General features: G+C 41.3%; 1 protein-coding gene across 10 annotated transcripts in view; it reads right to left on the bottom strand.

Annotated features, from left to right (window-relative positions):
* The window catches only part of LOC133452501 (supervillin-like), a 79,933-nt gene extending 71,387 nt beyond the window's left edge, over positions 1–8,546 (bottom strand). For 7 of the 10 annotated variants that reach the window (XM_061731856.1, XM_061731852.1, XM_061731858.1 and 4 more), the window contains exon 1: positions 1,550–1,798. In XM_061731856.1, coding sequence (XP_061587840.1) covers positions 1,550–1,610 — 61 coding nt within the window. In that variant the 5' untranslated portion in view covers positions 1,611–1,798. Of the gene's footprint in view, positions 1–1,549; positions 1,799–7,943; positions 8,008–8,131 lie in introns of those variants that run through there. The other 3 variants (XM_061731860.1, XM_061731855.1, XM_061731861.1) reach the window with 3 other exon arrangements.
* Between the last annotated feature and the right edge of the window lie 5,090 nt (positions 8,547–13,636).

A 13,636-nucleotide genomic window follows, 5' to 3' on the forward strand; every position in this document is an offset into this window, starting at 1 on the left:
GAAGTGTGTGGTGGTGCATTCTTTCAGTATTCTGCATACTGTCACTCTAATGGAAGAGCCTTTGTTTCCTTATATTATGGTGTGTTCAGGATGTTGCTGGGCTGCATTCTTTTGCAGAGCGTTTCAGCACCAGCCAATGACAGCAGTCGGGTGTGAGGACATTTCTACGGTGTAACAGTGAGATTGGCAGCTATCTCTGTTGAGGAGATATTCCCTGAATGGGAAAGAATTGTTCCTGGTTCTAAACTCCATGGAAAAGCTTACTTTAGCTGTTACGCTTTATACTGTACTTACTAAAAAAAGTAAAAACCAATGGTGGGGCTGGTCGTGGCATAGTGGGTCGAGTCAGTTGCCTTCCAACCAGAAGTCACTCCCCACACCACAATGGGGAAAATTGTGTCGGGAAGGACACCCGATGTGAAAACCAATACCCAAAAATGATCTGACCCCAACAACGCTTCTGTCCTCGGCATCAACATGCTCAGATGGCAGCGATTTTATCATTTCTGATGAGAAATTTCAGACTGCACCACGAGTCACCAAAGAACCAGCCAACAACAAGAAAACAACATGTCCCCAGCTGATCGCTACATTTCTGACACACGTGCAAAACCAATCGTGAAGTTGTATCCCCATATAGGAAACAGATCGTATTACTGTGCCAGACACTTCCAGAGCTTCCAGAGACTTATTTTGGCCTTTGACGACTCTGTGACAACACGCTGCAAGTTTCCAAGATGGTGTAGTAGAAGATGTAGTGGTTGAGGAAAAATCCAAGTTGGAAGGCAGCTTGTGGAGATGAAACTTATGAGCGGGACGCAAAACAGCGATGCCAGAAATTTGAGACGTGCTTTGGTCAACAATTGGCAGTTAAAACAATTATCTGAAATGGCCCATCAATTGGTGCTAAAGCTTCATCAAATGAATCAAAAACGCTGTGGATGTGTGTTTGACTGAAACCGTCTGGGACATCACAAATATACGTCCTTTAGGTGGAAAGCCCCTCGTACAGATGTCAGCTGAGCGTTCCTTAGAAACACCTGCAGGTTGTCAACACAACAAGCAGCACAGGGCTGAAGACCGGCAGTGCCAGGGAGCAGCTTAGACTGCTGACAGTCTAAAAGTCAACATGGTGGGGAAGATTGTCTATTAATATTCAGAGGTGCAAAATAGACTCCCTGAGAGCTCTGGGCCTTTGCTTTCCACACAATTTCTATGGAACATGAACAAGTCCAGTCCAGTGAGACTCCTTGTGAGGTTTGTTAAAGGGAATTTCATCACAAGTGTAATTATGAGTGAAAGCAAAACACTAAGAAGGCAGAACAGATGCCACACACAACAATCGCCTACCGGCTGGATGTAAAGCACAAGTTAAGTCAAATACTCCATTCATTAAGAGAAGCCTGTATGCTACCCTGCAGAACGTGTTCAGAAAAGCCAAAATTCTTTCAATTTCACAAAATGGGTAATTCTTGTGTGTCACTGTTCACAAAACCGAACCACACTGGCCTGAATGCCAAACCAATCTCGCTTCTTCCACATGCCTTACCTTGCCTGCAGGGCTGCACATGGTTCACATGGTAACTAGAAATCCATGGGTTTCGAAACATGTTCAAAGGGAGGAGCAGAGGGACGGTTGCAGCGGTGGCGATGCCCGAAGACAGTAGCAGTGACAGCAGTGGAGACGAGGACGGCTACGGACGAGCAGGCAGACAGGAACGGAGGTAGTGACACACACATACACACACACATACAAACACACACACATGCACACACAGCTTCAGCGGAGTGACTGCCACAAAGCAATCTAAAGCCCACACAGACAGGCAGTCATACCAGAATGTGCACATTGGTGTGTATGTCACTGCATGTGTGTGTGTGCGCGTGCATGTGTGTGTGTGTGTGTGTGTGTGTGTGTGTGTGTGTGTGTGTGTGTGTGTGTGTGTGTGTGTGTGTGTGTGTGTGTGTGTGTGTGTGTGTGTGTGTGTGTGTGTGTGTGTGTGTGTGTATGCGTGCATGATCACGGTGAGAGAGAGACAGCACAGCAGGGTGCTAAAGCAGCTCAGAGCCCTAATCAGATTACAGGCAGAAATTAGCCTTGATGAGAAAAACTCTGGCCCGGGATTGGAGGAGGGTGCCGGGAGGGCCGCAGGGGGTGGTGTGGGGTCCAGAGCTCCGGGACGTAAGATGGTGGCTTTGTACGTGAACACATGGGGGAATGCGTCAGCCAAGACCGGTGCTGTCAATGTTGTTCTGATAAGTACTGATCGGTTTGGTGGTGAAGTCCACCATCAAACCAGATCATGGAATCACTAGGAATATTTGAGTCTTAGTGGTTTCAAAGCTTTAACTGGCATCTTTGCAAGTTCCAGGAGTTAAACAACACAGTTCACAGTGCTGTTGAATGTGTTTTTATCATGATTTCTAAGATTTTGCCCCACTTAACGCAACACCACCAGAATGGATTTCTCACAACACTAAATTTCGATATTTAGAGAGACTTAAAGTTTTTAAATATGATGTGTTTTATTTTAAATAACAGAAAATGAATAAATCCCACTTGACTGCGCTGCAGAGGAGCCTCTGCAGTTGCTTTACGTGTCCTTGCCTTGTCAAAGCTCCTTTCTATCACTTCTCATCCTGCTTGGATGTGCAGATGAATCCATGCAGAGATACAGGAGGTGCGGCAGGCTCATCTTTGGAAATGACAGGAGGCCACTTGGGAAACTCATCACATCCTTATATCGGGGGGGGTGAGACAAATGAGGAAAACTGAGATGCCTTTACTCTGAGTGCTGCAAGAGGCTCTGCTGGCCACTTTTAGACATGTCATTAATTCAAATACATAGTCTGAGACTATGAGAGAGAATGTTCCTTCCCAGCAATTACAGTAAACTTTAGAAAGCTCATTTATATTTTCTTTTAACCCCATTATAGTCAGTCTAACTGTTCACTTCATAAAACTGGGATTAAGATTGAGTTTTACCACTTGAGTGCAGGAATTTTGAGCAAGAAAATACCTTGAAAAAATAACTGTGCCAATAAATTGATTGGTTAGCAGACATTCCCAATCATACAAGCAAACTCTGAGTTACAGGAATGAAACAGCATCAGAGCGAGTTATTTTAGGTCAAATCTGCAAAGCAGCTGTCTGCGAAAAGAAGGCTGCAGTCCTGTGTTGCTTCTGCCACTGTAAAAGCTGAACATCCTCCCAAGCTTCTTTTCTAGCAGAACATTTGACAGTGACGTTTACAGGATCTCATTTTGTGCTATGACAACCAAGGCATCAGAAAATGTCAGGTCTGAAAATGTCAGGTCTGTTTATTGTGTTTTTGAGGCTGTGGGCAGGGCTCTGCTGATTAAAGCTAAGATGCACAACAACAGCACTGCAGACCGATGTTATCATGACATATCTGACTTCTTAAAGTGGTTTAAAACTTGATTTTCATAGGAGCGGTACATTAAAAGAGTAGATTAACATCAAAATCCTAGATGGCATGAAATGAATGAATGGCAAATTAAAAAGAAGAGAAACTGACGCTTTTCTATAAATATTTGAGATCATTTATATGTTGCCAGTTCAGTCCAGTTGTAATCAAATTCCATTCAAATTCATTATAATCAATTGTATTGATTCCAGTCCATCCATCCATCCATCCATCCATCCATCCATCCATCCATCCATCCATCCATCCATCCATCCATCCATCCATCCATCCATCCATCCATCCATCCATCCATCCATCCATCCATCCATCCATCCATCCATCCATCCATCCATCCATCCATCCATCCATCCATCCATCCATCCATCAGTCTAACTAATGCCAAGAGAGAAAGAGAGAGTGAAAGAGAAAAATTGTAATTGAATTGAAATTTTACATTAGCCCAAAAAACTGCATCAACTCTTTTACTTAAATTCAGGTGCACTGGGAAAGGGAAAAAAACTCCCCAATTAACAAATATATGATCAATGCAATCCAACCTATGACAATCGAAAATGAGGATAAAGAGAGAAAGAAGGTTTCATATTCTGAAGCACATCTTATATTCATATCTGCATGTTGAAGTTATAATTGGTTTATTCATGTTGTCTTCACTTGTATCTCTATCAGCTCGCACCTGTTCTGATCCTGTGATGCTCAATTGTTGGAAATTAAAGCTCCTAGCGGGATTGTATGTCTGCAAAAACCTTCTTAGAGGCAGCATGATGGTGCAGCCTCAACCCAAAGAGACTTCAGCGTCTGCTCTGTTTGGACCTGCTCACTCGTACTCGCTCGTTCAGTGTGATGCTTTTCCTCACCCGTCCTCTCACACACCCACCCAGCTCCTCTGGTCTGCCTCTGCTCCCTGTAGACTCCCCTAATAAGGCAACGTGTGTTGTGAGTGGCTGCTTTCAGGGAAAGGTCGCCCCGTCAGCCGGCCGGGCGGGTGGTTGTGTTTACCCCAGGACTGTCTCTCCACGCCTGCCGCTGCTCTGCCTTGTTTTCCTTTCTGAATCCTTCTCCTGCTCACTGCCTAAAAGTTATCATTGTCTCCATCCATCTCTTGCTCTCCTCTCCTACGCATTCCCTCCAACATCATTCCTCCACTCTGTCATCTGCATTTTTAAATTCTTAGCATTTCACTTTTTTACTGACTTTCCTCACAGTTCCTCAAGTACAAATCTAAGTCATTAAAATAGGCTCTCAAGTTCTTCATGGGGCATTTCTTGAACATAAACACTAACATGAGACTTTATGTGCTTTCCAAGTAACTAAATAATCAGATTCTATTTTGGTGAGAGCTGTTGACAACGGAGGAACTTTTGGAAAGGACTTTTTCTATCCAAATGATCAGTAATTTAATGGCAAATGTTCTCTTGTAAAAGCTATTGGAGATTGCAACTTGTGTGCAATTACATGTTTTTTGAACGCATAATACTGATGTTTGAGTTCACTCACATCAGTTTTATGCATCCCTTAAAGGACGATACGGCTTCTACCTTTAAATTTGTCAAACTGCTGCTGCTTGTTTTACTTCCTCAATTGAGATGTTGTGACCTGTTGTCAAACATCTTAGTTATGCGGACTGTTTCGCTCTCTTTCTTTCCCTAGTTGACATGTTCTCCACTCCAAAAGCCTGTGCAATGAGACTCCATCCTGAGACTTCATCTGTCTCTTGATCTACTGGAACAAAAACCTAGATGTGAAACTTCGAAATTGTCAAGAATTTCATGTTTCAGCAGAGGATGTACAAATGAGTGACACACCCCGCTATAAAACCCCACACGCGGGACATTGTGTACTGTACACATCACCAGGCGAAGGAACAACAATTCCCTGTGAGACTCAGATCAAGACATTTCTCAAATCAAACTTGGGCTGCAAAGCTCCGCAGCAGACGGGACGTAGAGAGTGGCGGATAAGTTTGTAGATTTGGTCATTTATAGCCTGACCATATGCTGATCAATCCCGGGATATTCGTTTTCCAATCCAAATTCTCAATATCAAGTTAAGCTGCCAGGCAATGATTATTTTTGGTCCTTGAAATGTTAGGCTGCTGCCACATAGTGGGCGGAAGTTAAAGATGACAAGCTGCATTTTGTTTGCAGCCACAAATTATAGAAATACTAATGACTAATTTTAGTTCTTCTTTGACACTTAAGTAGTCCTGAACATTGTGCATGAAACATCGTGGTCTTGTTTTCAAAACGTCCCTGTTCCGTTTAACTTGCGCAGCTGCACTACTGGACACCGAGAAGATATAAACATGCAGAGAAAGTGCACACACACCAACACAAAGGGTCAAATGTGAGCTTGAGGCAGCACAGCTGGGACCCTCATCCTCCCTCCCTCCTTAAACGTTGACTCTGGCGGTCCCTCTGTCGATGCAGATCTGCGTTCCTCTAAGCTGCCTAGCATCAACTCTGTCTGACACCCTGCGCTGAAACCTGCCTGCTCTGCTCTTATATGGATGTCGACAAGCAGCGCGGCTGGTGCTGAGGAGAGGCACTTAATTCTGCAACGCTCCGACGGGACAAGAGGAAGAGGAAAAACGGCCACAGGGAGAGAGCAAGTGAAAGAGGAAGATGATTTCTGATCGTATGAAATAAAAGTCTCCAAACTAATCTTTGTATGCTGATATCAAATGCAAACACAACTGTAATTACCTCCAACTCCTACTGTTTTTATGGTGCACGGAGGTGCAAACCTTCTGGATGTTATTTAAAAGGGATTCTTCCACAAAGCTCTGGAAGTATGGGCCACCAGAAGTCTTTCTATGGTTGGTGATGCATAACATGAGCTATCTGAACCTAATTTAGGTGAATAACTCTTTTTTTTAGCACAAGTCCTCTGCTCTTTCAAAAATGGAAAGATGATTTACATATAGAGAAGAAGCTGCGTACGGCTGTTTGGTAAATCTGACCATCATTTCTCCACAAAAGAAAGTGTGAACGCAAGTATGAATCCTGCATCATTCAAAACCACCAAACAGCAAAACAACCGTCCATGTTTGGAGTTCCTTCTCATCTATTTGAGTGGCTCCATTTATTCTATTAAAAAGACTTGAATGAATAAAGAATGGTGTCCAAGTGTCCGCCAAGAACATTTTCTCCATTTAGCCCAAGAGCAACATGATGTTGATCCATGTTTTTCAGCATGATGGAGCATTGTGTCACAAGGTAAAAGTTATAACAAAGGGAATAAGAGGTCATGGTGGGTCATTTTTGGATCTGTGTCCAGGACGTTCCCTAGATTTTAATCCCTTTGAGACAGAAAAACGTGGCTGGAAAATTTGAAAATGACAACCTGTGATTGTCTAAGGGTAGTTTTACAGCACAGACTGGCTCTCCATCAGTCGAGATCTGGTTCGAAACTGATATCCAAACCAAAATATGCATCACTGTCAAAACATTTGACCATGACTGAATATTGCAGGAGATCCAAACAGTCTGAAGCATTAAGTAAGAATCTAAACAAATGCACATTGAATTACTAGACTCACATATGTGGCAACCTGCAACATCACTTATGCACCAATTTCCCAAACACCACCAATAACAAAAATATTCTCTGTAAGCTCATATGTTTACAGCACTGTCACCATCCTGCCAGTCTCTTCTCAGATGTGGAGAACGAGTCTGGTGGCAGAGGGTCAAGTATGAGGCCACCCTGTAAAGCTGTCCATCCATTTTGATGGGAACAGCAGGTGCAGATCACTGACCAACTGCTATACACACACACACACACGCACACACATACACACATACTACAAAAACAAAGCTGTGGAGAAGTGATGCCTTGCCAATGTTGGAACAACACACCAGCCCAAATCATAGGGGTTAGATCTACTGCACACACATACCAACGTACAGCTATAATCTGCAGCATGGAATGCTAATACCCCTGCGGTTACTTGAGACATGAGCACAAAGAAAAAAGAATGAGACTCTGTTTGGACACAACACTTAGTCCTCCAGCAGAGGCAACTTAAACGAGACACCAGAAGAATACTGCAGAGTTTTGCTTTGGTGCAGGGTGGCTGAGTAAAATATTAACATCAAATGTATTTTCTAATATTTAAGACACATAAATGGTTATGGTATTCACATTTTAAAATCCTCCAAGTATCCTGACTAATGCGGATGGAAAAAAAACAAAAATAAAAACAGTGCAGCAGGACATTGACAAGTCAAACTTTGGAAAGGGGAAGGAAAAAATGACAAAATTATTAGTATAATAATCATCTTACCCATGAACCAAAGACTTTAAGATTCTTTTTGGTGAAAAAACAGATTTTTCACTCAGAAAAGAAGCAAACTGTGCTCTTGTTGAGCACAATAGCTGTTGACCGATGCTGACTGAACAACCAAAATCTCTGCGCTCACATTCATCATGTTGACTTTATCTGTTCTGTAGAATGAATGACTTTAAAGCAGCTGGGGCGAAAATCATACTTACAACTCAATTTATCTCCAAAAATAAGGGACTTGAAAAGATGCTGCACAAGTGAAGTCCATTTATCCTGTGGACAGAGATGAGAAACCAGATGAGACTTAGTTCCTGAGTGGGAGCAACGCTGATGCTGAGGAGACAGGAGGTGCAGGTGTGAACAGGTAGACACAAACAGAGACTCCTCGGTCATCTACCTTGAAGCCCATCCAACTTCAGCAGCCGACAAATATAGCCTGGTGCTTTCCCTCCAGCTCTGCTGCACTGGGCCAAATAAATCAGGCTAAGCAAAAGAAAGCGGAGCAGGGAAAGGGAGAGGGAGAGAAATTGAAGTGGAGGGAGCTATGCAGGAAAGAGGTCAAAGAGAGGACTGGGGTGAAAAGTGGAGTAAAGCCGAGAAAAAAACCCAAAATATTCCAAATATTAAATCCTAAAACTAGTCCAAAATTTACAAAAGTGCTTCATAAAATGGTTCACTCTGGTAAACCAGGTTTGGGACCCCGGTCTGATGATAAGAGTTGACACAACACTGAGTCCAGAAAGTTCGGGAGCGCGGGCCAAAGTCGGAGCGGTAACCTCATCCCACAACAGCCATGTAAGGGCTGAAGAGAGCGGACTTGACGGAGGGGCATCTGCCATAAATAGCCAGGAAGCTTCGCGCCTGCAGCGCAGGGGGATCGGATCAGCTGTCCATACTACAATCCAGCACCGCGGACCGGGCCTGTCTCAGCTGAGGCTCCTGTCCTGCAACACAGAGCCTGCACAGAAACAGAGACGCAAAGCTTTAAGCATGGTTTTATCATAATAACACTTGTAATCATTTCAGTCTGTTAACCAATTAAAACAATTACACTTCAAGAAATGGTGGGTTACATTTCTGGTTTGGTTCTTACTTTTTGTTTATCCATATCTAACTATTAACATTTTAGGGATAACATCTTACTGGTTTCTCATCTAATCTAAAACAAATGACACAGTTTGCATGACCAGAATGCGATATTTATTAATCAGGATTTATCCTTCACTGTGGATAAACATAAGTTCATGTTATGATTCGGTATAAACATGGATGGAAGTTTTTTTTTTTTTTTTTACTTTTTGTTTAATCTCCAAAAATACGACTGTTAAAAAGAAATACAAAAGATTGTTCTAATTGTATTATGCCATCAACTTTCTTGGCTTGTTCTGCTCCAAATACATTTTCAACAAATCTCGGTTTGTTTCAAGCGTGCATTGACAGCATGGACAGAAAAGCAGGTTGTTCCTCTAATTAGTTTATGGGGAAGTCTGACAGACTTTGTTTCACAGTGGAGACTTATATCAGCGTCTGGAGATGATTAATTGCGATAAAATGGTGTCTTCGCCTACCCATTCGTGTCGTCAGGTGCTGCGGTGGCGGAGTCGCTAGTTGATTTGGAGTTTTGGTTCCTGTTTCTGTTTATCGGCTCTTCGTCTCCATCTGGTGGCGATGCGCCGTAACAGCATGTCATGTCCGCCTCTCAATGTCAAATGTGGGGTACATAGGATTTGATTCAAAGATAAAATAAAATGAGATGATGTACTTTTTTTCTTTTTTTCTATTCTTTTTCTCTCTTTTTTGTCTGCATATATATTAATGGTCAATACCATAAAATACCATAAAAACGTAAGGCATATATATATATATATATATATATATATATATATATATATATATATATATATATATATATATATATATATATATATATATATATATATATATATATATATATATATATATATATATATATATATGATGACGTATTTTAATATTTCTAATCCAAATAAAGGCTGACACCAGTATGAACCACTCCGATAAAATTGCATAATATAGTACTGTTTCACTATCTGGGTTTGTTGTTAATCCAGATAATAAAGAAATATGTAAATCATTTGCATTTCATATTTACAAAAAGTGCATTGTTATTACTTTATAGTTTAATAATTATTTTGATGTTCTATTTAACCCTTTACATAAATAAAACCATAACTGTCACCTACTTTATGTGTATTTCCTGTTCTTTCCAGTGAAGTTACAAGACTGATTTTTTTTTTATTTTGTTCATTCTCCATCAGTTTTTGTGTTGTTTCAACCGCTAATGCATTGGAAGACTTGGGTATCAAAGTATGTTGAGTTGAGGATAGCGAGAACAACTGTCTCTGTGGCATGAATAGAGTCATTAGGCGATGGAGGCGAGCAGCGTGGACAGGTGTACGGCGCTGACAGATATGAAGTTTAGTTACAGAGGACAGATATGGAGACTGAGGCAGCTGGGATGGAGTGGCAGCTGGAAATAAAGACACACTGCTTGAGTTTAAGAACAATACTCTTTCCCAATGAAAAAAAAGGTATGACATAATAAAATAGGGTGCACGTGAACCATCTGGTTTTCTGGTCATGAAATGGAAGCACGTCTTAATCTAAGTCACAAGCCAGTACAAATACAATGTTATTAAGATAATAACAGAAATATTCATGATCTTGTGATTGTCTCCACCCGTTTCTTCATACTTGTTAAACTATACTAATCTTCTTTGGCAGCAAAAAGCTCAAACGTGTTTCCTGCAGCTCAGGATCAAGTCTGGAAGGGAGTGTGAGTTATATGTTCAGTTAAATTTCCTTTACTTATGTATATTTGGTTCATTTATTTATAAGTATGTAGGTGGATACTGGACTAACATGCCCTCAGGAGGGCCTGTGTGTGTGTCCTTGTATGCGTATGTGAGTGTGTGTTTTTCTTTGGCTGGTTGCAAAAACTAAAACATAAAGCTTTTGATTGGATAATGAAACTCTGGCAGATACAGAGCACACCCAGGAGCATAAATGGTTTTTTGAGTTTAATTTTGAATAAGACTTTTTCATAAATAGACATATCAGTCTTTGAAGTCCTTCTGTAGGAGATATGCCAGGATGTTTGGGGTCCTGCTAAGTCAGCCAACTTACACTGAGTTTGACCGTGACATTATTCTGTATGATACCTCAAATAACTCCCAAAGTGCACTTGTACACACAAGTCCCCACCATTGCAGACTCTGGCTCTGCTCCATCGCGCATAGTGTCCATTTCTTCCTCAGAGATAGTCCAGCTCCCAGTCCCTGCATTCTTCTTCCTTGTAGGAGGGAGGGATTGAGGAGGTCTTCCAAGTATTAGTTCTACCAACTCACAACGTCCCAACTCCATACACAGTGGTGCTGGTGCACCGCTGCCCTCCAATGAGCCCAGGGATAGTGGACCAGAATTTCCACACAGCTGTCTGGAAGTTGTACTCCTCCCATGCCCATGTTTTTGTCTCAGTGACTGCTGAAGCTGTGTTCTTCTTGAGCTGCCTCTGGAGTCCTACAGCCCAAAAAAGTCAGATAGGACTCCTTCTTCAGTTTGATCCCTCACTCCTGGTGTCCACCAGCATGTTTGGGAAACAGGCACCAACAATCTTATGGCCACAGCTCTGGTCATGTAACCTTTCTGGTGACACAGTGACGGTACTACAAGATTTGACGGTCCATCTGCAGTCATCACAAAAATATTTTCATTGGCTTTATTCAACACAACATATTTGTTTGATTTCTAAATAATGTAAAGTCTAATTCCTTCACATGGCACTTTTGATGTAGTTCATTAAGGTAAATGGAGGCCACACAAAAATGACATAATTTGCAGGGTCAAAAACAATGAAAACTTTATCTTTGAAGGATATCAAACATGAACGAATAAGAAATAAAATAAAATAAAAGAAGAAAAATGATTAATTAATTAATTAACAACTTGATAAAAGTGCATAAATATAGTCTAAAAGACTATAAATACAAAAGTGCATACAGATAAAACTATAGAAAGTATTTCTTAAACCAGAGGAAGCCCAAGTAAAAGGTCTCCGAGTCTGTTGCTCCTAAATATAGACTAACTATCTCCACCTGACAGAGCAAACAAAAGTCATGGAACGGGGGGGTGGGGGGCGCTGGGATCAGGTCCTGCTTTCAATGGAATCGGTGGCAATTAATGGACTAGAAGGTCCAACACAGGTATGTTATATTAAGAGACTACATAGACGTTTATAGAATGCTTTGTACAATGCATAGCTCTAATAACATTAAACATTAATGAGCTTTGGTTTGTGTTAGAAAAGATTGTTAAATGGATGGAGAACATCTTAAATGTCTTTACATAGTTACAAACACTGACTGTTTTGTTTATAAAGATAAATGGCAAAAGAGACCATGTTGGAGGCCAACCCTGATGCAGATAGTCTCTATCACTTCAAGAGGCCTAGCATGCAGCTTGCATTGTAGCGCAGAGCAATTAATGGCACTTGTTAAGGACTCTGAACTGAGTTATGTTTAGCAACAAAAGTAAGACTTCTTCAAAAGATTTACAGCAACATTTCTTTAAATAAGTTCAAAAACATTATTCTTTGAGCTGCTCAATAAAGTAACTGAAGCAGCAAATTAACATTGCAGTTAGCATGACAGCCATCTATTTAACGTTCTGTTAAAGGTTTTCAACAAATCTAACCAGGTTACACAGGTGTGGGCTCAGCCAACCAGGTCATGTGACTCTTAAAGGCTGGAATAAAGTAAACTGGACTTTCTTCACTTTGTTCTGAAGAAGTTTCCCCTTCCATCCAGAATGCATCATCAGTTCAAAATGCCTGGTGGGAAGTTTTGAGTTTAAGCTGTTGAAGTCACATGCAAATTCACATCACAGATATCAAGGTGGGAATGGTTGTGAAATCTCCTGGGTTTCAAGGTTGACACATGATCATTTTGGTGCACTGTGAGAAAAAAGAACACACTAAAACCCCAGGGAGTGGATGGAGGACAACAATGGAGGATGATTGCAGAATCTGTTTCATTGTAATGAAAAAAAACAAAACAGCATCTGACCCAATGGAGACCAGGCCATATCATGAAGTCTGACCTAAAGACAAGACATCCCCGCTGCAAGTACAGGGTGTTTTACGAGGTACAAAATGTTCATAACGCTCAATAGACAAACAGGATTAGATATTTTAGTAAAAAAAGGGGAAAGAAAAATCCTTAAAATTCCAGACCATGGCATATTGGAATGGCATATTGAAGCCAAATTCAGAAGACTTTTACGGCCTACAGTACTGATCCAGAGCATACAACATGAACTAGACAGTGATGGCATGGGTATGGGATTTATGGTTTCCAGTAGTCATGGATCTTGAATGTTTATTGTTGATGCCAGACTATTCCTCCAATTTCAATGTCAGTGCTCTTTAGTTCTAAAGCAGAGTCTACAATTTAAGCCACACTCAACAGATGCCCAAATGACTTCAGCTGGTTCCCGACGATGGGGTAGAGCAGCGACTTTGTTCCTCTTAGATAGCCAAACTTCTCTACCTGTCTGCAAGGAGCTCTCTTTGCGGAGGGTAGGAACATAGATCAACTGGTCAATCTACTGTCTGTACATGACTACAAGGACTTCATTTTGTTAGGTAATTTACTTGCAACACAGTGTGTATTGTCAGTAAAATAAAAGAAGAACCAAACTCATTTAAGAAAGGACAGCAGTGAAGGACATCCAGCACATCATACCGTATTATTTGTTCTTGGCAAGACGAAGCTGAGCCTTGTTTGAGAAAAGATTTCCGAAAAGTGCACCCTGTGTTTATCTCCATATCATACAGAATCGACCACCTTGGTCAACCAATCATTTT

Source organism: Cololabis saira, chromosome 10 (assembly GCF_033807715.1).
Source record: "Cololabis saira isolate AMF1-May2022 chromosome 10, fColSai1.1, whole genome shotgun sequence".
Taxonomy (NCBI): Eukaryota; Metazoa; Chordata; class Actinopteri; order Beloniformes; family Belonidae; genus Cololabis; species Cololabis saira.